General features: G+C 43.0%; 2 protein-coding genes across 2 annotated transcripts; both read right to left on the reverse strand.

Moving 5' to 3' along the window:
- Positions 1–673: 673 nt before the first annotated feature.
- On the reverse strand, positions 674–6,025 carry ddx47 (DEAD (Asp-Glu-Ala-Asp) box polypeptide 47). Its single transcript, XM_080447930.1, has 12 exons — positions 5,871–6,025; positions 5,038–5,131; positions 4,723–4,911; positions 4,438–4,509; positions 4,207–4,325; positions 3,453–3,524; positions 2,999–3,115; positions 2,721–2,867; positions 1,903–2,040; positions 1,692–1,762; positions 1,414–1,543; positions 674–1,124 (listed from the first exon to the last, which is right to left on the reverse strand). The coding sequence occupies exons 1-12, from the start codon at positions 6,000–6,002 to the stop codon at positions 954–956; spliced, it is 1,452 nt and encodes a 483-aa protein (XP_080304056.1). The 5' UTR covers positions 6,003–6,025; the 3' UTR covers positions 674–953.
- Positions 6,026–6,689: 664 nt separating this feature from the next.
- wbp11 (WW domain binding protein 11) lies at positions 6,690–18,037 on the reverse strand. The gene is made up of 12 exons (XM_080448436.1): positions 17,886–18,037; positions 16,660–16,746; positions 16,286–16,317; positions 16,059–16,152; positions 15,198–15,394; positions 12,697–12,830; positions 12,136–12,299; positions 11,071–11,289; positions 10,472–10,603; positions 9,622–9,918; positions 8,859–9,044; positions 6,690–8,511 (listed from the first exon to the last, which is right to left on the reverse strand). Exons 2-12 carry the CDS (start codon positions 16,721–16,723, stop codon positions 7,868–7,870), a joined length of 2,163 nt encoding a protein of 720 aa, XP_080304562.1. The 5' UTR covers positions 16,724–16,746; positions 17,886–18,037; the 3' UTR covers positions 6,690–7,867.
- Positions 18,038–23,881: the final 5,844 nt, after the last annotated feature.

The raw sequence follows: 23,881 nt of genomic DNA on the forward strand, positions 1-23,881 counted from the left end.
AGCGTGAAAGCTGACGTAATATGTCATGTACATCTGCAAATATTAAGAATTACCCAAACCGTTTGCACCAGGGTTAGGGTTAGACTTATCTATTTAAAAAATATCTACGCATTGCAGACACAGACAAACAGATACGACTGCAAGACAATTGCTGCGGTCTCTCTTCCCCTCTCAACCCTATTTGGATAGGTATTGTGAGCTTGTAGATCTGCTATTTTTACAATATTTATCTGTGGAACAGTCAAACTAAATGTAATGCCTCAACTCCTACAATTCAAGTACTTGTCAGGGTGGGGGGTCACCATTTCAAATATGATTATTTTGGGGGGTCCCTAGTTCAAATATGATTATTTTGGGGGGGGGGGGTCTTGGCTTGAAAAGGTTGAGAACTACTGGAATACATCAACCCCAAGGGGACTGAATTTACCCTGTTTATATGCCTTAATGTACGCATCAATAATCGATATGAATGACGTTGCTTAGGCTTTGACACCAGGTAGTCAATTTAAGCGATTGCTAAATGTAATTTATGACATTAGCTTTATAATGAAGCAATACCAGATCCTTTGTAGGCCTTCTACTGATTTTCTCAAACTCCAAATAATAGTAAACTGAATGCAATTCAATCAAACGCAAGACAACATAAATATGGCAACATTTCGAAGTATTCTGCTTTGGTTTTATAGCGAACTTTTTATTATTACAAACGGATACATGTCAGTGGGGGCAGGTGGGTGGTGGGTGAACATTGTCTATAATTAAATAGTTGTTTCTATCCATTAGCAAATTTTACATGAAAAAGAGAAAGGCATTGATCGTATTCACATGGTGGCCATGTTGCTCTAACTTCATACACAAAACAGGGGACCATCCCCGAGTAGGAAGTAAGAGCAAGAGTATAATATGGTCACATTGTATGAAGCAGTATGTACAGTTTTATTACATTGGTGAGGTTAGCGTCCTCCTCGGAATGCTGGGCCCCCCTTGTTCTTTCCCCTCGCACCACCTCCTGGCCCTCCTTTAACCTTCTTCCTGACTCCACTGGCTTGTTCTGTGTCATCTGCATCTCCATCTCCATCTCCCCCTCTCTGCCTCTTCTTCTTGTCGCTGTGCTCCTTCATTTCCTGAGGAAGGAATTTAAACCATTAATAAGCAAGACAGCGAAACCAATGAACAAAAACATGTTGCATTCAGATAAAAAAAATCTCCAGAAAGTCCACTTTTCAAAATGAAATGAACTTAAGTCTTTTTCTTTATTGTTGCAACAAGTCTACTACGGTCAGCTACCGGCACGCCTCTAGTAGATAACTTTAAAGGTAGTGATAAGTAACTTAACTGCAGTATTTTACAACTTCAGGGGAGCAATCAAGAAACTTTGAGTCAAGCCATCAGATTGTTGATTTTAGGACTTACTAATCTGGCAAATCTCTGGGCCTCACTGACTCTCTCCACCAGCATCATCACTTCGTCTTCATGGGTAGGGAAGGCAGGAAGTTTCTTTCCAATCAGGGTTTCGATGCGCTGGAAGAGCTCCACATCATACCTAGGGTAAGTAGAAGCTCATTAATTACATCAGCCACTATAAAAACCATGTGACACTGATGTGGATATACAAGGGAAGCCAGGAAAATATGAAAGAAGTTATGTTGGACAGTCAGTGACACCAGTTAAATTAAAGAAATGGTTCTTACTGAGTGACAAACGTAATGGATTTCCCAGACCGCCCTGCTCTGGCTGTTCGCCCCACTCTGTGGATGTAGTCCTGAGATGGACAGACACAAATAGTTAGGCACGGTGACCTGTCATTTTCTTTTAGTGATAGTGAAGTATTGAGAGCGAGCGAGGGGAGAGAGAGAAAGAACAGTACACAGGGTAATAATGTGTACGTCAACACTCGGGTACCTTGGAGTGAGTGGGGATGTCGTAGTTGATCACACAGTCGACGTGTGGAATGTCCAGACCTCGGGATGCCACGTCAGTTGCCAGGAGCACCGACCGAGACTTGGACTTGAATTTGTTCAGTGCTCCTAGACGTTTATTCTGACAGGTCAGACAGAAAGAGAGAGAGAGGGTGGTTTAGCAAACTAATACTGCAGTGCAATTGTTTTTGGGGGCCGTTAACGTTAAAGAAGGTCTTTTAGGTTGTTATAGAACCGTTTTCCCGAAAGCAGTCATAGGTAGTTTGTAATGCTGAAAAATGTGTGAGGGCAATTTTCAAACATATTTATTAATGCAAATAATGGCCGCTGGGCAAACTAACTCAGAGAAACAAAAGAAAAAGAAAATAACTATTTCCAACAAATAGTTTTGTGTGCTACTCAATTGTTTTGGCACTGCTTACACGCCACATTAAAGGTTGCCCCATATGAGAAAGCAGTGTAAAACTGGAACACTGCACCATTTTTTACAGTACTGGCAATGCAGTAGACTACTCCACACCAGCCATAGCAGTGGCTGAATGTTTTTTAGTAATGCAATACTAGTCAGCAGAGGGCATCCATCTCAACAAACATAATGTTCTGAAATGTGTGCAAACTGTTTGTGGGTGTCTGCTTGTTAAACTTCCTTGTTGCATGTATTGCCAGTCAGTATTTTACATTAACACCTGAGGTGTATGAAATTGAAAAATAAACGTAAAATTAAGTTGTTCCATCCATCCACCATCTAAAGCATTTAAGAGTGTTTAAGTGTATGTGACTCCAAGGTGCCCTGATCTTTACCTGACTCAACTGGCCATGCAGTGGGATAGCAGTGATTCCCAGGTTCCTTAGCAATAGCGCCACCCGCTGGGCACTGTGACATGTGGTGCAGAAAATTATAAATGAGTTCCCCGCCAATTCGTTCAGAATGGACACCAGGTAACAGTCCTGCCAAAACACAACCACACAAAGTTATAAACGCATACTGCAATTTAAGCAAAGTCATTTGATGGGACAATTACTATCATAAGAGAGACAATATTTTTTCAACCTTAATTACATAAAATGTTGTATACTACCTTGTATTTGGAAGGTATGAAGACGTAGTATTGCTGCAGTTTTTCTACTGTGGAATATTTGGTATTTACAGCACATTTCACAGGATCTTTCAAAGCTGCTCTCTGCAGTTTCTGGACCTGTGGCAGAATACGTTGAAAGATGAATAAAAAAAAAAAAAAGACATGCAGTTCTAAAATAGATGTAAACTGAGTCAGAATGCGGCCATGTTTGTTTAGTTAATAGCCTACATAATACTTAGAAATGTAAAGAAAAAATAAAATAATTAGTGAATAGCACATTTCACATCTAGCTTAGTTGGGTTTGCTCAACTGTGGGATGCATGCTTATACATTATAATGAGTATAATGCAATCTTAGTTATAGTCGACTGAAAACATAGAATGGCTGATAAGAATAAGCAGCATTTGATCCATGACGTAGACCTAAATTAATATTACTATCAAGAAGTCTGTACCTTTTTGGTCATGGTGGCAGAAAAGAGGTAGGTGCGTCTGTCTCTGGGGATCACCTTGAGTATTTTATCCACCTGGATGAAAAGAATGAGGAAGGAAACATTAACTACGTAGATATATTGATTAAGCGTGGGCAGGAATATTCAGAGGTTATTACAGGAGTATTTTCTCTGCCCTGCCTGACAGTGTTATGCATGAAATGGGAAGAATAGCCAGCACTCCGAAGTCCTTCTGGTACTTTTTATTTATTTATTAAGGCACGCATAAACCTGTATGCTGCCCGTGCCTTAATAAATAAATAAAAAGTACCAGAAGGACTTTGGAGTGCTGGCTGGCTTTTCTTCCCGTCTTCTTGAGCCGTGCACCCAGCAAGTTCTAAACGGACTAAGTGTGCTCATTTGTGTTTCTGCTTTGAGTGTTATGCATGAATACACAAAGATTGCATTTTTTTAAAGTGTTAAGTGTAAGAACTAAACGTGAACTAGTTATTTTTTCACGAATGTGAACTTAGTTCAAAATTCATAATTGTGAACTATGAACATGAACTAGTTCATTTTATTCTGTGATCTGAACTTTGAGCTAGCTATTGTGAAGTGTGAACTGTGAACTTGCACAACACTGCTACTTGAAGCCTAAAATCTCCCTTGGCCAAGAAGCATTAGATGTTTGGTTTCCCACGCAAAAGGGATTGAATGCAGCCGAGTAGCCCACCCGGGTTAATAGTGGGAACTCTTCTAGCAGTGTTACAATACCCACCTCTGTCTCAAAGTCCATGTTGAGGATTCTGTCAGCCTCGTCCATCACCAGGAACTTCAGGGCTCGCAGGGAGAAACCCTTGGTGTTCTCCAGGTGGTCTATCAACCGCCCTGGGGTGGCTGCAGACAAACACACAAACAAACCCAATGCAGACCATGAATTTGTTATCAAAATACTCTTTTCATCACTGCGTTGATAAAGGATTTATAGCATTGCAAGGTGTTGTCTTACCAATGACAATGTGTGGTTTTTTAGCAAGCACCAAGGACTGGGACATCATATCAATTCCTCCTACTATGACAGCTGAAATGAACATACGGAGGTTAGCTCTTTACACACAACTACACAGTGTATCCACATACAATTAAAAACATAAAATCACATGCTGATACATTATACTTTTTTTATTTTAACTTTAGATTATACTTTCAGCTGTATTTTTTTATATATTGACAGCACCGTCTCTATCTGCACAGAGTCACTGAAGGATGCTGTACTGTACACACATATACGTACCACACTTGACGCCAATGCTGGAGCCCAGGGCCTCAAACTGCTCAGAAATCTGAAATGCCAGCTCTCTGGTGGGGGTGAGAACCAGTGTATGAAGCCTCTGTGCTGAGGAAAGTAGAGACTGGAGGATAGGCAGCGCAAAGGCACCAGTCTTCCCTGAACCCGTCTCTGCCAGACCAATAACATCTCTGCCTGAGTTTGGACAAGGCAAGGATGGAGAGGACAGAACAGAAGGAACAAAGAGAGATTTTGCTGGATGGGTAAGCAAATCATTTGGCATCCAGCTTACACATCATGTTTTGCAGCATATTGCCTCACCTGCCAGGGCCAATGGAATGGCTTCTATCTGAATCTTGGTGGGTGTCTTCCATCCCAGCTGATCACAGGCTTCGCAGAGCACTTCCGTGACTCCCTGTTGATTGAGCAAATATCATTAGAACAGTAATGCCAATCAGCGTAGACCCTGTATTGTGAATTTGTACTTCCATGTACTGTTGTTCTCATGTCTTACTAAATAATGTACATCAATCAATCAAGCGTTGCCAGCTTTAGCGAGAGAAACAAGCAACCAGGTCTATGAAAACAAGCCCAAAAGAAGCGACTATGCTACATGAGCCCTTTAAACTTATTTGAAAATAGCCGATCTAAATGCTCACAACGCGTCGCGATATTAAAAAAAAATTAGAAACATTTTAACACAAATCTTGTATGGGGGTCCCTAGCCTAAAATATTTTCAGATGGGGGTCTGCAGACAAATACATGAGCTATTAATTTGGGGTCCTTGACATGAAAATGTTTGAGAACCACTGGTTTAAACAACAATTAGGAAGCAAGCCCAGATAAGCAACTACACTTCAGAAACGAGCCCCAAAAAACACAACCACATTACAAGCAACCTTACAGGAAAATAAACCCAAAGTCGCTTATAGCAAGCAGACATGGCAACACTGATGTCAATCCAAACAAAACACAAATTATAAGACATTTTGCTTGATACAAGTGTTGCTATAGTTTGTTTGTTTTTAAGGTGTCAGGGAGACGAGTTTCCCCACAGATAAATTAGCCAACTTATTTTTCCGCAGTAGCTAACGTTAGCCGTCCACGACAAGTCAAATAAAATGATCCTTTATTGCATGGCAGAAAAACCTACCAAGTCCTTGAAGGTCTTCACTTGCACATCAGTTTCACCGCCACTATCGTTACTGCTATCATCATCACTACTCGAACCTCCGAGTGTTTCATTTGTTATCGTCGTAGCACTGAGCTCCTGTTCGTCCGCCATGCTTGATGTGTTACTCCAACGTGTGTTATGTACTTCCCTCTGCGCAAATGCGGAAACTAGGGTACATTTATATCGCAAACAGACGCAAAGGATTGTGGAACTTGAAGTTTCCGATTTAGTATTGCGGCATCTCAAAGACTTTTTGGCCAAAGAAATACAATATTCAAAAGAATATAGTTAAGCGAAACAGTTGGTATGTATTTCATTATAACATTTAGTACTATATGTAGTGTCTGCCTCAGCCATAGACGGCCCAGCAATGCTGGAAAGTGTTTATTGGCATTTAATAAAGTACTAGGCTTGATACAATACTGTCATAGCCTATTATGACCGTCTTGATACAAGGCTAGTAAAATGAATATTCGTACTTCCATAAACTGTACTACTACTGCTGCTACACTTGTGGGCATTTATTTGTGATCATAACTATTTGCCAAACTGTACTGTATCTCTTCTGATTATTCTTGGATCTGTTTGTACCACTTTGCTTATTAAGCAGCTGTATTTTTTCTGCTACTTTATTGCCCAATTGAGATCAACAGTTTTGAAATGTTTGTTTTCTATTTAACACATTTGTGCATTTAGCTAAAACATAGTTAGGTTAAGTATTTTGCAACTAACCCTGCAAGTGCAATAATGACCCGATTTCCACTCGTCGTCTGATTCACTTGGAAATAAAGATAGGCCTTTGTTTTTCAAGTATTTATTTAGTTTCAGACCAAACAGCTTCAGACATGTATATTTGTGTGGTCTCATTCCACATTGACACCCATTCCACATCTTTGTCGAAGCGCTTTCAGGTATCAACAATACAAGAAACATTTTGACTGTCATAAAAAAAAGAATTGCCGTCAGGTAAAGCCAAATCAATGTACATATACAGTTGGTTGGAAAAAAGAACATTCTACTTTTATAGGAAGAAACAAATATAAAAACATGGAGGGAGGGGGGCATCGTTATCTCTAATTACAGTTCCTACAGTTTTTACAGTATAAGAACTTTTCTCCTTTAGCTGCTTGATGTAAAAGCCTATTAATGTGTTCCAATAGCACACATCTCAGATTTAACCAATGTTATCCACAGACAAACAAACAAACAAATGCTGTTCAAGACCCTCTTGTCTTAACATCTATCCATCTGACTCAAACTGAACAAAATCTTTTTTCTTGCAAACCTTCCATGAGGAGAATGTGATCGATCTGAACGTTGGCCTCAAGGCTAACCAAATAGCTCATTTACATTATTCAACACAGAAAATGTGTAATTTAGATGACCCTGTAAAGGAAACTCAATGATTTGGTTCTAAACCCATTACACATAAAAAAGTAATGACAGAGAGAGCATGTAAAAAGTCTGTGAACTATGTATTGAATTGTGAAGTTAGCACATTTAAACTGTTTATCGCTATTGCTCAGTTTGTATTCTTTGGGGACGGGGCTAAATCATGACTCGATAACATACTGGAGTAATTATCCTGTGAGTGATCAGTAGGACACACCAGCATTTACACACACACACACACACACACACAATAACCAACAGCTCTGTAGCTCCAATTTTCATTTGATAGAAAACAGATCAGATTGGTGACGATACCCATCTGAATTTAGCCTGTTTCAATGCCTTCAGCGGACACGCTCCTAGCATATCAGAGCAGAGTGAGTAGAGGAAATACTGCTTGTTTTTGTATGATTTTGAAAACAAATTTTATATACTTGACAAATTTGGCTGGGTGGTTTAGAACAAATTATTCTGTGGTCGTGTGACAAACTGAGAATGAATATTACTGCTTTACAGGGTGCTGCCATTCCGCCTTTTGTGTTCCTCTCAAACACAGCCCACTCCATGCTCTCCTCTCTCCAGTCTCACAGGAGTCCCTCCATCTCCCTCATAAAGGCTTCATACATTTGATCCTTAGTCTTCATGTTGGACTGAGGCACAGCGCCCATCTGTGTGGGCATAGCAGCAGCAGCTGCTGCTTGCTGCTTCTGCCCTTCATCCCCCTTGCGTCCTCCCCCTGCTTTGTCCGCATGCCCCGGCCCGCTCTTGTCCCTACGCACCCTCAGTGCCGTGGGCACAAAGCGGGTGACCTCCGCCTTGGGGTTGATGATCTGAGGTTTTGCAGAGATGGTGGCTCCCCCTGCCCCGGCTCCCGCCGCCAGACCGGCCCCTCCCCCAGCTGCCACTGAGGTGATGCTGGCTCGCTTCTCGATGGTGGCCGCGTGGTGGTGGCTGGGGGGGTTGCCGCCGGGATTTGCACCCGGCGTGGGGGCGGTGGTCCCTGGGGGCGGGGGCATCTGCATGACCCCGGGACGCATGGGCATCTGCATGGCGGGCGGGGGCATGCTGGCCTGGGAGCCCTCCTGGGCGGCGCCCGAACCTTTCTGCCGCTGTACTATGCTGGGGGGTGCACTGAGCACGTTGGCGTTGAGGGGTGGGGGGAAAAGGGTGAGAGGTGGGGCCATGGGGCGCGGGGGTCCTCCAGCTCTTGGAGGAGGAGGGGGGAGGCCTGTAAAAAAAGACAGATGGCATTTGGCATGTATGTTGCGTCATAACTGGAAATACTTTCCATGGAGTTCAAACATAATGCGGCCTTATGTTTGATGTATAGTATATTTTTTACAGTGTTAGTTTGGGTTCAGCTGTGGCTAAGCAACATTTTGGGTAAAATAAGTGTATGTTTTGCCTATGGTCCAACATCTGACAAAGAGAACACTGAGGTCATGTTCTCCACCAAATGCAGAATACACACGCATTCATATACATACGTTAATAACACACATAATAGATTAATGCATGCACACACTGTAAATAAACTGATGGCCTGTACACCATACACACACGTGTGTATAATACCTGGTGGTGCCGGGGGCGGTAGCCTGGGAGGGGGTCCTCGTGGTGGGGGGCCAGGCGGGAGGCCAGGAGGGGGACCAGGAGGAGGGCCTGGGGGCCGACCAGGTGGGGGTCCAGGGGGAAGAAGACGTGGCATCGGACCCCTAAGACCACCAGGCATACCAGGAGGTCTCAAGAACGGCGGAGCACCTGAGTATGATAGGGAAATATATAAACACATAACAAAACAATACATAGCATATATGCCAATAGAACAGTGTTTTGATGACCCAATAACATTCGATATTACAATCAATGGGTTATTTATAAATGAGCACCAGCCTACTGGGGTACGATGCAAGTTGGGAATGCATGCCCCACCCGTTTATGCAATACCCGTTGTAGTCGTTGTAGTAATTGTCAGAGTTCTATTGTGTGCATCAGCACAAGCGCGACCCAAAGCTCGACCCAAAATCCGTGAAGCCGATGCGTTGGGTTGGCACTTGGCAGACACAGATTCAGAGCGTCCTCTACAGACCCGGACAGACAGATACAGATATTTGTGTTTTTTCGGTTCTGGATGACCACCAGTCTGACCGACCTCCCACTTGGGTCATTGGCAACACACGCCAAGTTTGAAGTCAATCGGTCAGACAGTGCCAGAGTTATGACCGGTACAGACACACACAGACTGCTCAAATGTATATATAGGCGCTCAGTTCCAATGTCTGCGTCTGTAGCCACTGTGAAGCTAGGAGGTGGTACGGACGCTGGATGTATTACTAACCAGGTGGGGGGCCAGGAGGCGGGCCAGAAGGTGGACCTGGAGGTCTCATTGGAGGAGCTGGAGGTGGTCCCAGTGGTGGCGGAGGGCCTGCCAATGCCATTGGTGGACCTTGTAAATGTGGAGGTCCTTGCGGCCCTCCCATTTGACCAGCGGGAGGTGGGAGACGCTGATTAGGCATCAGATGAGACTGGTTATCCCCTGGAGGTCCTCTGTCCTCGATGTCCGAGTTGTCCGATTCATCTGTATACTCTTCTTCCACCTCCTCTTCTTCCTCGTCCTCTTCTGGAATGGACTGACCTGAAAAACATTTAAAAATTAATAAATTGCGTTAATGAACAAGGGTGTGTTTATGACTGATAATGTGGTAATCTTCTAACTAATCTAACTGGAATGAGGTTGTGTCAAGTTATAAAGTTGTTTTTATTTGTTGTTTTGTAAAGCGACTTTCAGTACCCAGAAAAGTGCTATATAAAGTGGATGTATTATTATTATCAAGTCCTCCAGACCAAATGAAACTTTTCTGGGGTGAACATTCTGTGAAAAAATAGCCAATCTACAAGCTCAGAATGTGTCATTTTGTGACCCGTTGTGAGCTTGTAGATCGACTTTTCCCAGCGAAGATATTTAGTGTAGCGGGAAAAAAGGAGGAAGTAGTATAGACCACTGTCAGCAAAGTAAATAGGATTTCAATGGTTACAAACTATTTTGTTATACTAATACAATGTCAAGAGTACAAATACCTTCCTTTTCCTCTTTTTCTTCTTAAAAAACGTTTTTGTAGAAGTTTTAGCAACGTTGGTTAATAATAATCTGATTACTATCCGGTGAACACAGAAGTGAACCACAGTACCTGCCATCCTAAGCATCATGGCCTGTAGAGGAGTGATAGCCTTTGTCTTCTTCACAATCCTCTTCTTCTTCTTCCTTCCTTCTGGGCCCTGGGGTGCTGGTGGGGGCATGTCTGCAAAACGTACGCTGCGGCCTGCAAGAGAAAATAACATTGATCAAATGGAAAGTCATTGCAGAACAGAACCCTTTTTTTGTTGACATGCCACCAGAAACAATATACCGATTCATAGCACTTGAAAACCAGATGGGAAGTGTGAGATTTGCATGAATAGCTATCTACTGTAATACACGTACAACTTACTACTTTATGACACAGCACAATATCCAGTGTCTATATTTTTTAATATTATGTTCTTTCGGTTAAGTTGAGGACTTGCAATTCACACATCTATCAGCTGGGACTGTCCTGATCTAATCAGGAAGTTTGTGATATATGTTACAACTCTTCCCAACGGTGACAGCCAGTCTCAATAATACAAAGTTATTTTTTTAATGTTTTAAATTGACAGATGAGGATTTTTAAATTCAGCTCTCCAAGTTTCCATGATGATGTGAGCACAATAATAAAAGTAATCTTCAGACGTTTCTCAAAACACTCACCTCTGTCGGCTCTCTCTCTCTCCTCCTCTCTTGCCCTCTCGTCGTCCTGCCTGTCCACAATCATCCTCCTGTCTCCGTCTCCTCCCGCTTCCCTCTCTCCCTCGCTGTCCTCCTCCGAGTCGCTGTCGTCTTCCTCCCCGTCGTCCACCTCGCTCTCACTACCGCTGTCCCTCTCTCTTCCCAGGTCCATGACGGAATCTAATCCAGGAACAGAGGGTTCTGGCCAGGCAGCAGAGACAGAGTGACAAGAGAATGACTTTAGTTCAGGGTTTAGATAAGAAACACAAGGGTGAACTAAATCACAATTCCTGACCGTTCTATTAACACATCGGGTGCCAAACACGGTCTGAACCGTGTTTGCGCAGAGTAGCGGTCCGGTGCCGAACACGGTCCAGACCGTGAAATATGTCTTTTTGTTTTTTACGTTTTTCTCCACACGGGCGGGGCTAGAGCAGCTCTGGGAGTACCCATTGTGATCTTGAGAAGGATAGGCCAGATAGATCACCGGAAACAAAAACATGGCTCCCATCCACTTCCTGTCTATTTCCTTCTTTAAAACACCTATATCTCCGAATCTGTTTCCGGTGGGGAAAACCGGTCATGCGCGATGCGCGATCCCCCCCCCATTGTAACTCGCGAGTGAAATGTTATCGTTCCAGGCTGTAGCCAGGGTCATCGCGCAACATGAATGGATGTTTTTTTTTACATGGATTTGCTCCTCGTGGAGTCTAGAGCTTTAAACAGCAAAGCGCAGTAAATGGGGAGAATGCTGGCACCCAACGTAAGTTGTTATGAAAAAATGCTGGCACCCAATGTGTTAAAATGAAAACTCAATTAAAACTCTGATTAAAATGAACAAACACTGTTCAATGTGTTAACAAGATGATGCAACCTTAAGCCACACCCAAGTGTTGCTTTTGCCCGTTTTGTTTGTTATTATATTCTTTCAATTAATTTCTTCATTTCTATATTAGATCTGTATTTCTATATTTGTCTTTATGTTCGTTGTATTGTGAACCAAGAGAGCAACCAACCAAGTCAAACGGATGATGATGTTTGTGCTACCTGTGTCAGTGCCAGGAGCACGTCGAGCTGGGATGCCATAGAGAGCCAGGACCTGTGGCGGAGGGGGGCCTGGTGGGGGGCCGGGGGGCTTCTTTCCTGGAGGCAAACGAGGGACGCCTGCCACTGCTGCAGACACTGGCCCAGATGATGACAGGGGTCCCTTACTGAGAGAGGGGGAGAAAAGGAGGGGAAAAGGGATAGAGTAGAAGAGAAATGTAGAAACGGTAAGGTAACCACTTAAACCCTACATATTAAATTGACCGGTGTCCCGGCCCCCCCCTGTACCCCACCCCTAACCCTGAGCTTGTAGACCGGGTATTTTTGCAGAATGTTCACCAATTATGAAGTATCATGAGAATCGTTATAAAGGATATTTAAAGATGTATGCATCTAAAAGAAGAACTACGTAGTGAATGACAGAACAAATAATGCGTAGTCAATGACAAATAATGCTCATTATATATATCAAATATATTTCAGAAGTACATACTATGGGTAATACTCTAACAGCATTATATTAGGCTAGTTAAATCACAGAAAACAGTACAAGTTAATGCCCACCCAAATGTAGCGCTTTTCTTCAGTATGGAGGGAGGCTGAGCGCCTGGAAGAGGGATATCTTGGACAAGAATACTGGAAGGGGCATGGGGCATCTCTGGCAATGGGATGCTGTCTACCTCCACTGACTCTGCATTCTGAAAAACAAGAACAAAAACATTATAAAACAGTATGTAAGAGAAGAGAAACAGGGAGACGACCAAGCATGTAGAAACACTATTGAACAAAGACGACGAGTGAATCTATTTTATGTCACTGCTGCTATGCTATAAAGGTGGTAATATGCAGTGTATATGCAATGTGTTCCTACATCCTACACATTTCAAAATGTTATCTGCTGCTTTTCTTTGGATGATTTCTGACTAACACTACTGCAAAAGTAGTACAGTTCAATAAGGGTGGGATGATGGATGACACAGTCAGAGTTCGACGATAGATGGAATCTATCTGCAAACTACACATTGTGTAGCATTAAGAGTGTTGTAAACCTGAAAAAAAAAGAGTGTTGTTTTATGCATGGGTTAATCCTAATTCCCTCCTAAACAAAGCATGCCATTTTATTTCTGTAGCCTGCTGTCAGGATTTGGTTAGACTTCCAGGCGCTAGCAGAGTAAACAGGGAATAGATACATTCCAGAATGTCTTTTGTCATTCATAGTAGAGCGTACAGGTAGCATGGACAGGTCCTAATGGACAGGTCCTAACAAATACAATGTGGACATCCTGTGCGGATGTCCGCTCAGGGTCCACTCCACTATATGAAATGTCAACTCTTCAAATAGCTGATGTGGGACAGGTACCGACCACAAGTTTTCGGTAACGCAGCTGCAAGCGCCAAAGACTTTGTGGTATTAATGATACTGATCATGAGCTTCTCAGCAACCAATGCTCTACTCTGGGGGGAGCAGCTAACCTTTTGCTAAATGAGCAATGCATTTCACCAGATGGAAACCCATAGTTAGAAGAGGACATGCTAAGCAGTACCTGGTGATGCCGTAAACCTGAGTTCTAGTGTAGCTGGTGGTCAAAAAACAGGCTCCTCAAACGTCTATCCCCTGAACATGTGGATGTGCTTTTGTTCCTCTCTCAGAATTAGAAACATTGCAAGGTAGAAAATTGTATTTTCTCATCTTTGTTAGACCATTTATACCTGCTGTTTAGAGAAGCTGAAATGTTTATGTCTATTTGGTCAAACTAGGCTAAGAACCACATGTCCTTGCTGTGGTCAGAACCTCACTAATATAGGCTGTGCCTACTCCTTTAAATAAACTACTCTAAAATGGAGGTATTCATTTATGTCGGGCATCCTAAAAATATAACCAGTTGACTCGATTTGAAAATTCTCTTTACTTATAATACTGAAAAAAGTTACATTTTCAGTTTGATTTCAGTTTAGTTTTATATTAGTCTAAGTTTTCCATGTATTATGAGGTCTTGATTTATAGAAAATGAAAAGGGTACGTAGGATGAAAGACTGCATGACATCAAATATGATTTACAAAACATATTATTGTTATTCCATGAGCCTTGCTCACTCCAGTCTGTTTGTCTGACTGTGAGCTTACGTCATCATGTCTCCTGCTCCCTCGACTGGATATTTTCCTATGCTGCTCTGTAACAGCTTCTGAGGTGGACTTTTTTTTTTAGGTGTGATTTTTCCATTTTAGCGATCCCCCACAAATATCACCATCGCTCTTCGTCACGAATACTATCTACTATGGGATCGTAGTCAAAGTAGTGCCATATACGACTGTGACGCTTTCTTTCTACAGCTTTAGCCATTTTCAGAAAATCTAATTTGCCTGCATACTGCGCTATCACATCAAAGCATGTTTTTCTCCTTTGGAGTTTTACGGCAGCCAGCATTCGCTGCTGTATGTTCCATTCAGTTGTTAAGCCGTGACGTATGCACCCCGTCATAACAACCTCCGGGTCCAAGTGTGTGTTTTGCCAATATGCGCAGTGCTGTGTCCCTCGCTTAGTTTTAGTTAATTATAATAATGCACTCACGCAACGTGACATGTGCGCTTTCGTGACTGAATTGGGCGCGTTGTATTAAAACATTTACAGTACAAAAGCACCCAACTCTAATTCTCTCTCAACAGGGTTCTGCCCTAGTTATATACTCGGCACACAGAACCTATATAATGACATTTTGCTCTTGAAAGACTATCATGGATGCGTAAATTAAGCCCCTCCAACAAAAACAGATGGGATGATAGAATAATATGAACGCCCTCCCAAACCTAATGTAGAAGACACAACTGAACGTGCTTACGTAAAAAATGAAATACCCTCTCTTGTATCATCTACACACTTAAAAGTACGATTTTAATCTACAGACCGATTAAGCATGCCATTTCTTCACCAAGTTCAAGACGGGATGTGCATAGATTTAGCCTTTACATATCCTAGAAATGTAGGATAACAAGCATCACACATGGACGTGCACAAGCAAATACACAGAAAGAAAAGAAACAATGTCTGCCGGCCATACAAACACACCTTGACCGAGTCAAAGTAGAGAGACAGCTGCCCTCGTTTGGTCTCATAGTCCAGCTCCAGTTTGCGGAGCTCCTTGTAGGTTTCAGGGTTCTCTCTCTCATAGAGACGGACGATGCGTTCAAATGTCTCCCGTAGCTTCTTCCTCTTGTCCCTCAACACCTTCTCGTTCAGCAGGGGCTGCTGTACCGGGTTGAACTCTGACACAGGGGAAAAGAGAGAATAAAACACAAGTTTGTTTTAGCTACTAAAACGGACCGGCGTTGCAACTGTACTCGGACCGCTTCCCCCCCGCAACAGGCTCACAGAGATGCAATGAAATCACAGAGGTCATTTCATTCATACCATTTGGCTGAAGATAATATGAATAATATAATAAGAATAATATGTGCACAATGAGCAGCAAAGTCCTAATGAAAAATATAAAAAGTGTTTTCACATCTTCACCTATTTTCAACTTATCTTCATATAATTGGTCCTCACTAATGCTCATTATAACATGGGACTATTTTTGTCTAGTCTGTGTCTCAGAGGAGGGCTGTGGTCAGTTCAGAAACCCGCCTACTAGTGACATCATCGGTAGGCAGGTTTGGTCATTTCAAACAAGATTTCAATTTTTTGTATTTAATGCGAGAACAATGGCTTCTATTATAGCATGCTAACTTTCAAGGAATCGAAATAGGTGCCATCTTATGATGAGGATTAGTGAGGACTAATTATATGAAGTTAGGTTGAAAATGGGTGAAGTTGTCCTTGAAGTAAAAAATATTTTGGATCATTATTTTAGTCATAATTGTAAACTCTATCAATGGTGGTGTATATATATTGACTTCATATAGCTATGTTAACATGATGAATCCTCACCCATCTCATCCAGCTTCTCCATGTCTTTGATGATCTGCCTCGGATCCTTCATTTTCAGCACAGCTGCTCGTACCATCATCCTTTGCTTTTTGTTCTGGTTGTGGGTGAAAAAAGACAACAAGGACAATAATGAAGGGCAACGGCATCAGCGTCTCTTCAACGTAATACGATGGCAAATCGCCTTAGCCAGTCTAAAAGTTTCATAATTCCCATTCATCAAGAAATACCTTTTTCAACTCCCTCTTCCTGGCCTCCTTCCCTGGAGAATAAACACAATGTATTAGCGATTATCATAGATATGCGAGTATGGATAGGTCATAGTCACCCTACTTCCATATTTACAAGCAGCTTACTTTGCTGAGGTGGCTGATGACGCTCATTTCATTTTTATGGATAGTGATACCATAGAACCAATGCACCTTCATATTGAACGCATGCCAAAATTGATTGATTACTTGTAAATGTCCTTTCTATACGAAAGTGTTGCCAAACATGTCTGTCAATTACAATGGCATTACTTTGAGATGTGCTACTAGTCAGGTCACTCTCAATAAGAAGTCAAGATTATGTTTACAGTTCCTTAAAGAGTGCTTGTACTTACTGGCCTGGTCGGTGGGGTTCATGAACTTTCCACTCTTGGTGGAAGAGGTCGAACGTCGCCCCATGGTGACTGTGCGGCTCCTTCACCCTGATGATGAACAAGTGAAATTAGCAGCAGCTGGATGCATGTTATCTATGAGATAAATTATATCATCACCTACACTACAAGGGATGAGATGGTAGCTATGACTATATGGAGCAGTGATGTTAACCACTTAAACCCCAGCATCCGTATTGTGGGGAAAGCTTTCACAGAAAATAGCAGATCAACAAGCTCACAAGCATTGTGAGCTTGTCGATCGGCTTTTTTCAGAGAAAGCTTTCCCCACTATAAAAGAAAACTGAAAAGACACTAGTATAGAGCCCTGAGGGCCTCAGGCCAACCATATGGGGTTTAAGTGGTTAAAGAGATTATGCGACTCACTCCCAGTCCCTCTACGCCTGACTTGTACATTTATTTTGTATACCAGTCCAATTATGATGTTTGAGTTCATCTTCATCGCTTATGCAAGACAACAATCCATGCACGTATGCAAGCTAACAGCTATCGCAGCGATGCATGCTTAGGCAACAAAATAACTGGCCATGTAATGATCACTTAAGTTAGGTTCTAAAAACTGTGCCATTTTACCAGTAAGAGTTAGGTACTGTTTATGGTGGTCTTCTGGGTTAGCCAGGATCGTGAGCTCACTGTACACTTTGCCTGAACGCTAGCCTTGGTAACGTTAGCTAGTGACAGCAACAGTGTTGCCATGTCGGCTTATTATAATCGACTTTGGGCTTCTTTTTGGGTAATGTTGCTTGTACGGATTTGGTAGTAGCGGCCCGGGTTGCGTTTTTTGGGCTTGTTTCTAAAGTGTACTAGCTTATTTAGGCTTACTTCCAAATATATAAATACAAATTAAACCGGTGATTCTCAAATATGTTCATTGATGTTTTATGCCAGGGAGCATTTGTGTTGTTAGAATGTTTCAAAAATATTCAAAATAGTCCACATTTTATTTCAAGAGTTTTTTAAAACAGCCGACAACGCGTCGAATAGCCGATGCATATAGGTTTAAAGTGCTCATGTGGCCTATAGTTGTTTCTTTTGGGCTTGTTTTCCTAGACCTGGTTGCTTATTTCTCTCACAGAATATGGCAACACTGTTTGTACACTGCAGCTAACTGTTAGCAAGCAACGCTCCAGAGAAGAGACAGAGCTGTGGCATGAGTTGAGTTCACTTACCTTTTATCAAGAGGAAAATGTAGAGCACAATGCCCTGCCCCTGCACTTCTCCGTGCGAGAGATAACAAAATGTAATACCTTCTGCTATCTGTGAATACAACGCTTCCAAATCTTCATGAGAATGAAAGAACACACTGCACCTAGCTAGTGGTTCGCCATGTTTACTTTGCCGCGAGCCACACCGGAAGAGACCGAAGACACCGAAAATGTTATTGTGCCCCCAGTGGCCACCTCCAGTATCGGTACCCCGATGTGACGATACTACCGATACCGATACATTATACAATACATGGTGCTTGTCTACAATAGTGGTTCTCAACCCGTCCAGGACCCCCAGGACGGGCCGTCCTGGGGGTCCCCACTCCCCACACATCATGTTGGGGGGAGGGGGGGGGGGGGGGGGTGCCAACAATTTAGAGACTTATTTAGGGACTTATTTTATAATAATATAATATATTATTTTATAATTGTAATACCTCAAGAATGAAAGAAAATAATAAAGAAAGACCATTACTGCATCAAAAGTAATCAACAGTCTATAAAAACTGGTCAAATATTGGCCAAATTGTCAAATAATATAAGAAAGAGGCAAACATTTAGAAAATTGTGAGCTTGTAGATCTGCTATTTTCACAATATTTATCTGTGGAACCGATCTTAACTAAATGTAATGCCTCAAGTCCTACAATTCCAAGTGCTTGTCAGGGTGGGCGGTCCCCATTTCAAATAGGATTATATTTGGGGTCACAGCCTGAAAAAGTTGAGAACCACTGGTCTACAACAATGGTTCTCAACCTATGGGCCGGGACTCCCAGGGAGGTCCCCAATTGATTTTTGGGGGGTCCCCAGATGATTAGCTTATGTGCAACATGTTTTCTTCTTACTCAACAGTAAACAAACCAACATAAAGTATATAATAATATACAGGCTATCTCTGCACATTTCTAAAGTGACAATTCAAGGTCTTTTAAGATAAAATAATAGAAATTGCACCATTTCTGCGACAAAAGTAATCAACAAACTATACTATTAAAAAAAATCAAACTGTGGAGTGTCGCTATAGGCAACCGCCTGTCAGGCAAGCACCTCAACGGGGAGTCAGTGGGGCAGAGGCGGTGTGCGGGCAGCCAGGCCCCGCCCCCAGCTTGGCTGCGTCATCGACGGGCGCTACCTGCCAATCTATCTGTGGAATCAACCTGAAGTGACCGTTATATTATACCTCTATGGAAGTGACGCACCTGCGTTGCCCAGCTGGGGAGCGCACAGACAGCCCAAAAGCCCCGTCTCTGCCTCAGTATGGCCAGGGCCGCATTAACCGTGGAACTTAGTGGAACTTGTGTTCCACGGCCTGCAGCCTGCAGGGCCCTGTGAGAATTGTGTTTTTTTTTATTTTTTATAAAATGTTTTAAAATTTGTATTTCAATATAATAATTTTATATATATATATGTTTTTTTTTAAATATTTTATATCGTTGCTCATGTGTTGCGATACGCTATTAAAAAAGGGACAATGAGATGATTAGGGTTGTTTATTTAGGTCCAATACATTCCTTCGTCTTTTCTGAAGTCAGTGACGTCATGACGCATAGAGAGTCCTTAAGTATTTAGACCTCAGCAGCTGTGTAGGTTAGCGCCGGTTAACAAACAAGCACCACGGGGTCGGGGGAGAATGAGTCGCAGAGTCGGCTTTTTATTTTTGGCACACTGTTGTTGTTTCGCACTACAAAATGTACAAGAAAGGCGACAGTGGCCATGCAAAAAGGAAGCAAAGGGCTGAAAAACTTAAAAGAGAACAGGAGCTTAAAGAAAGTATACCTAGACTTACAACTTATTTTACCCGCAAAACAACAGAACTTCTAGCCGCCGGCGGTGGTGCTGAGGCCGGCGGCGAGGCGGAGTCTGAGACGGTCGTCGTCCAGACAGATATCCAACTCCCCCGATCGCCAAGTAAGTAAAATGCCCACCATTAGATGTTCATTAAACAGCACAATACAAAACTAGCTAGCTATATTGATATAAAATCTTTGTATCACCCTCCACAGCATCGCCGTTGCCTGCAGCAAGTGTTCACCCAGAACGAGAGGTCGGGCCCTGGTCAGATATCGCCCAAGGTAAGCCTGATTTTATTTAGATGTCCATCTGAGTGTCTGCAAAATGTATGAATAACGAAACGGTATTGATTAAAACTCTTTATATTATTCCACAGCTTCGCCGTCACCTGCAACAAGTGCTCAACTAGAAGGAGAGGTCGGGCCCCGGTCAGATATCGCCCAAGGTAAGTCCGATGTTATTTAGATGTCCATCTATCTGACTGTAAAATGTATGAGTAACAAAACTGTATCGATTAAAAAAATCTTTATTATTATCCCACAGCTTCACCATCACCTACAAGTGTTCATCATCTACAACGAGAGGTCGGGTCCCAGTCAGATATCGCCCATGGTAAGTGCAATTTTATTTAGATGTCCAGGACCATCTGACTGCAAAATGTATGAATAACCAAACTATATTGATTAAACTCTTTGTATAATCTCACAGCTTCACAATCACCTCCTGCTGCAGCAAGTGTTCAATTAGGAGGACGAGTAACAGAGGCCGGGCCACGGTCACCACTGATTGATGTTACCCGTTCCCCAGCCGCAGGTAATAATGAGGTTCAATTTCTGTTTTTTTCTATGAATTGAGTACAAAGGACCCCAATGGAAACAAGCCATAGGCTTTCTTAGGTTTAAAATCCTCTTAGCAGACCCTGTATTGAACTGTACCTTCCCAACCCGATCTCACACACAACACGAAAGTATTCGATCAAATATGTCCATTTGACTGTAAGTATATAAAACTATTGCATAATTAAATCTTTATATCTCCTCTCCAGCCTCGCCAGAAGCGACTGCGTCTGCTTTGCAACTGCTTTTTGCATTGCAACGATGTCCGGCAGCACCAGCACGAGAGCGAGGGGCCACATACCGCACAGAGATCACCCATTCCCCAGCCTCAGGTAACCAAGATTGTATCTTATGTTAGCCAATAACTTAACGTCATATTTAAGGTTTAAAAAACGTTATTTGAGACTTACTAGCCTACTTTTTGTTGTTGTCTGACAGAAAATGAGGGTGTGATTGGCGACAACAATAACGAGGAACCAGGGCCAGGGGTCTCAGCGTATGGCCTGACTCTCCACGTTGACCAGACAGGTGCACATGCGGTAAGCAAACCTCCACTTATTCTCCTCCTCATTGCTTGGTGTTATATAACTCTGAGTCTAATTGCTATATTTCTGTTCTAGGTCAGATAGGACCCGACGCTGTTTAAACGGAACGTTCATGGACTGGAATCCCACCAGAGGGCGTGAAGGAGAAACGCATGGACAATTAATGACACAGTGCTCCGAAGGGGTGAAAAGCTTGTTTATTAAGTTATGATTTAAAATGACTTCACCCGGTACTGGGAGCCCGGTCTGACGCGACCGCCGCTCCGTAGCCGGCATCGACGGACCTCCCGGCCCAGTTCGACCGAGCCCCGTCCGGCCTGCCCCGCCTTCGGAGCCCCCAGCGACGCCTCCCCAAGCGGCGACTCCACGGGAGGAGACAGTGGCAGGCGAAGAGGAGAGAGTGCCCCACGCCCTGGCGGAGACCACTCCAGAGCCAGACGCCGACCCGTTCGCCGAGTTCCCACTCCCCGAACCACCCGTGTCGACCCGAGGAGGCGCCACGGCCCAGTGGACCGACCCAAACCTATAAATGGTCCGGCAGCGAGTCGTGGCCATAGACTGACAGATGTGAGGGGGTGAGTCACGTGACCTTGTGTCGCCATATCTGCGCACAAACTCTTATTGCTGTTTAGTGTTAAGCCAGGTGGGAGTAGCCGACGAGGTCCTCACAGACCAGGGCTTTATGTCCCGAGTCATGACACTGTTGTATAAATGTTTGAAAGTAAAACGTATCCGCACCTCGGTATATCACCCCCAAACTGACTGGAGCGATTTAACCAGACGTTAAAGAAAATGTTGAAAAAGTTGATTGATGTTGATGGCAAGGACTGGGACCAATTAATTCCCTACGTCCTGTTGCAGGCGTCTACAGGGTTCTCACCATTTGAACTGATGTATGGGACTGGGAGCAGACCCCGTGGCCTGTTGGACCTAGCCAAGGAGGCCTGGGAAAGCCAGCCGTCCCCCCACCGGAGCGTGATTGAGCACATAGTACAGTTACAAACCAGGGCGAAGAAGGTCTGGCCACTGGTCCGCCAGCACATGGAACAAGCGCAGAGGGACCAGTGCTGCACCTATAACCAGGGGGCCACGCTCCGGGAGTTCCAGGTCGGGGAGAAGGTGCTGATGCTGTGCAAGTTCCAATCCTGACCCAGTGGAAAGGGCCCTACGAGGTGGTGGAGAAAGTAGGACCAGTCGATTATCGGGTGAGGCAGCCGGGCCGGCGCAAAGGCCACCAGATTTACCATGTGAATATTCTAAAGAGGTGGCACACGGCTGGCCTCCTCGGCCCTACTAACCACCACCTCCCGCAGAGAAGGTCAACACTGAAGAGTAGTCAGCAGCACCTTTTTATTCATAAACTGGTATTTAGTGACATCTAGTGACCACTTGTAGCAACGGCAACAAAATGAATTGATGAAGCACCATGTCAGAGGGGTACGCAGTACAATGTTTATTTTTACTCCATTTTCCATTCCTTTTTTTTTTGTCTACTCACACTGTCATATATTGTACTCTTTTTTTCTTCTTTATTTACACTGTTCTGGAGTCGTGTCTGCTTTGTTGACATGCAGGCTTAACGGGAGAGTGCCAGGAATGAACCGACATCAGTTGTCTTATTCGGATTAACATTGTTAGCAGAGGATGGATGGAAGGTAACTATAGAGTCCCACCATGAAACAGAACACACAACTGACAATACAGATACACATGGTGGTACAGAGCAGTGAACAGGTGACAGTCTGAAAACAGGACAAATGGTGAAATACAAAGACAGAGGTATTTACACACAGCTAAAGTATTGGGGTGTGCAGGCAAAGCTAAGTGCAAGTACAGAAGCTGATACAATTTGCTTTATATTGAACCCACTAATGTTGCAGGCACTACAGAGTCAGCTGATAGGAGCTTTAAAAAGGTGCGTCTGGTCTGGAAGATGCTGCTCTCATAATGTTGATAGTTGTTGAGGTTCCGCTTCAGTTCACTGCGGATGATCGTCCAGGGGTGAAATGTTGAAAATCTGTTTGACAGTTATTAGGCTGAACACACCTTTCACGTTTCTGATACGTTTTGAAACGTTGAAAATGACCTGAAACTATTTCTGTTACTTAAGACAATACTGTGCACATAGGTAATGAAACAGTGGTGGTGGCTGCTGTTGTTGTTCATCATACGTAACTTTTAGCAAAATTTAGTTGTAACTCTGCTCCCTCTCTCGTGTGTGAGCTCTGTAATCATCAAATAGCTGCGGAAATAAGATCTGTCATCATACAAGGAGTTTATTACTAGTAGTACTACTAATCATTAGGGTACATCACATTCATTATAACAACGGACAAGTGAATGAAATTCAACTTTTTATTTTCAACAAACTTAGAGGAACCTTTTAACAAAAATCACATTAATAAATAACATAACGTAAACAAATTAAAATAAAAACCTTTAAAAACATAAAACCCCAAACAAAAAAAACTTAAAGGGCATTTATTATTATATAGTTAGCATATAACATGTGCAACAACAGTGCTTGAACCTTTTTTCCCCTCTTTTAACCTAAAGCCCTTATTATACTTCCTCCTAAGCCGATCTACAAGCTCACAGCAACGCGTAAAGAGTAAAGTGTTGGACTCTTCTTGATGTATAGGTACTGTAGGTAGATGAACCTTTATTGGTTGGCTTTGAAATCTCTTTTTCCCGTTCTTGTGACTGGTCACCCACAGGTGGTTGACGAAACGCCACTTGTCCCATTGATTGGCCGGGGGCAGTGGCCCAGGATGGGCGAGGTGGGG

The sequence above is a fragment of the Gymnoscopelus braueri genome, assembly GCF_963280865.1.
Source record: "Gymnoscopelus braueri genome assembly, chromosome: 13".
NCBI classification, from domain to species: Eukaryota; Metazoa; Chordata; class Actinopteri; order Myctophiformes; family Myctophidae; genus Gymnoscopelus; species Gymnoscopelus braueri.

What these genes read in the sequence shown, in the direction of transcription:
- wbp11 (XM_080448436.1), bottom strand. Translation starts at nt 16,723, where the DNA reads ATGGGGCGACGTTCGACCTCTTCCACCAAGAGTGGAAAGTTCATGAAC. An exon ending in TCTACTTTGACTCGGTCAAG is followed by an intron (nt 12,831 to 15,197) that starts GTGTGTTTGTAT and finishes CTTGTTTTTCAG; the next exon opens with AATGCAGAGTCAGTGGAGGT. An exon ending in TGCTCCTGGCACTGACACAG is followed by an intron (nt 11,290 to 12,135) that starts GTAGCACAAACA and finishes CTGCCTGGCCAG; the next exon opens with AACCCTCTGTTCCTGGATTA.
- ddx47 (XM_080447930.1), bottom strand. Translation starts at nt 6,002, where the DNA reads ATGGCGGACGAACAGGAGCTCAGTGCTACGACGATAACAAATGAAACA. An exon ending in TCATACCTTCCAAATACAAG is followed by an intron (nt 2,868 to 2,998) that starts GTAGTATACAAC and finishes GTGTTTTGGCAG; the next exon opens with GACTGTTACCTGGTGTCCAT. An exon ending in ACATCCCCACTCACTCCAAG is followed by an intron (nt 1,763 to 1,902) that starts GTACCCGAGTGT and finishes TGTCCATCTCAG; the next exon opens with GACTACATCCACAGAGTGGG.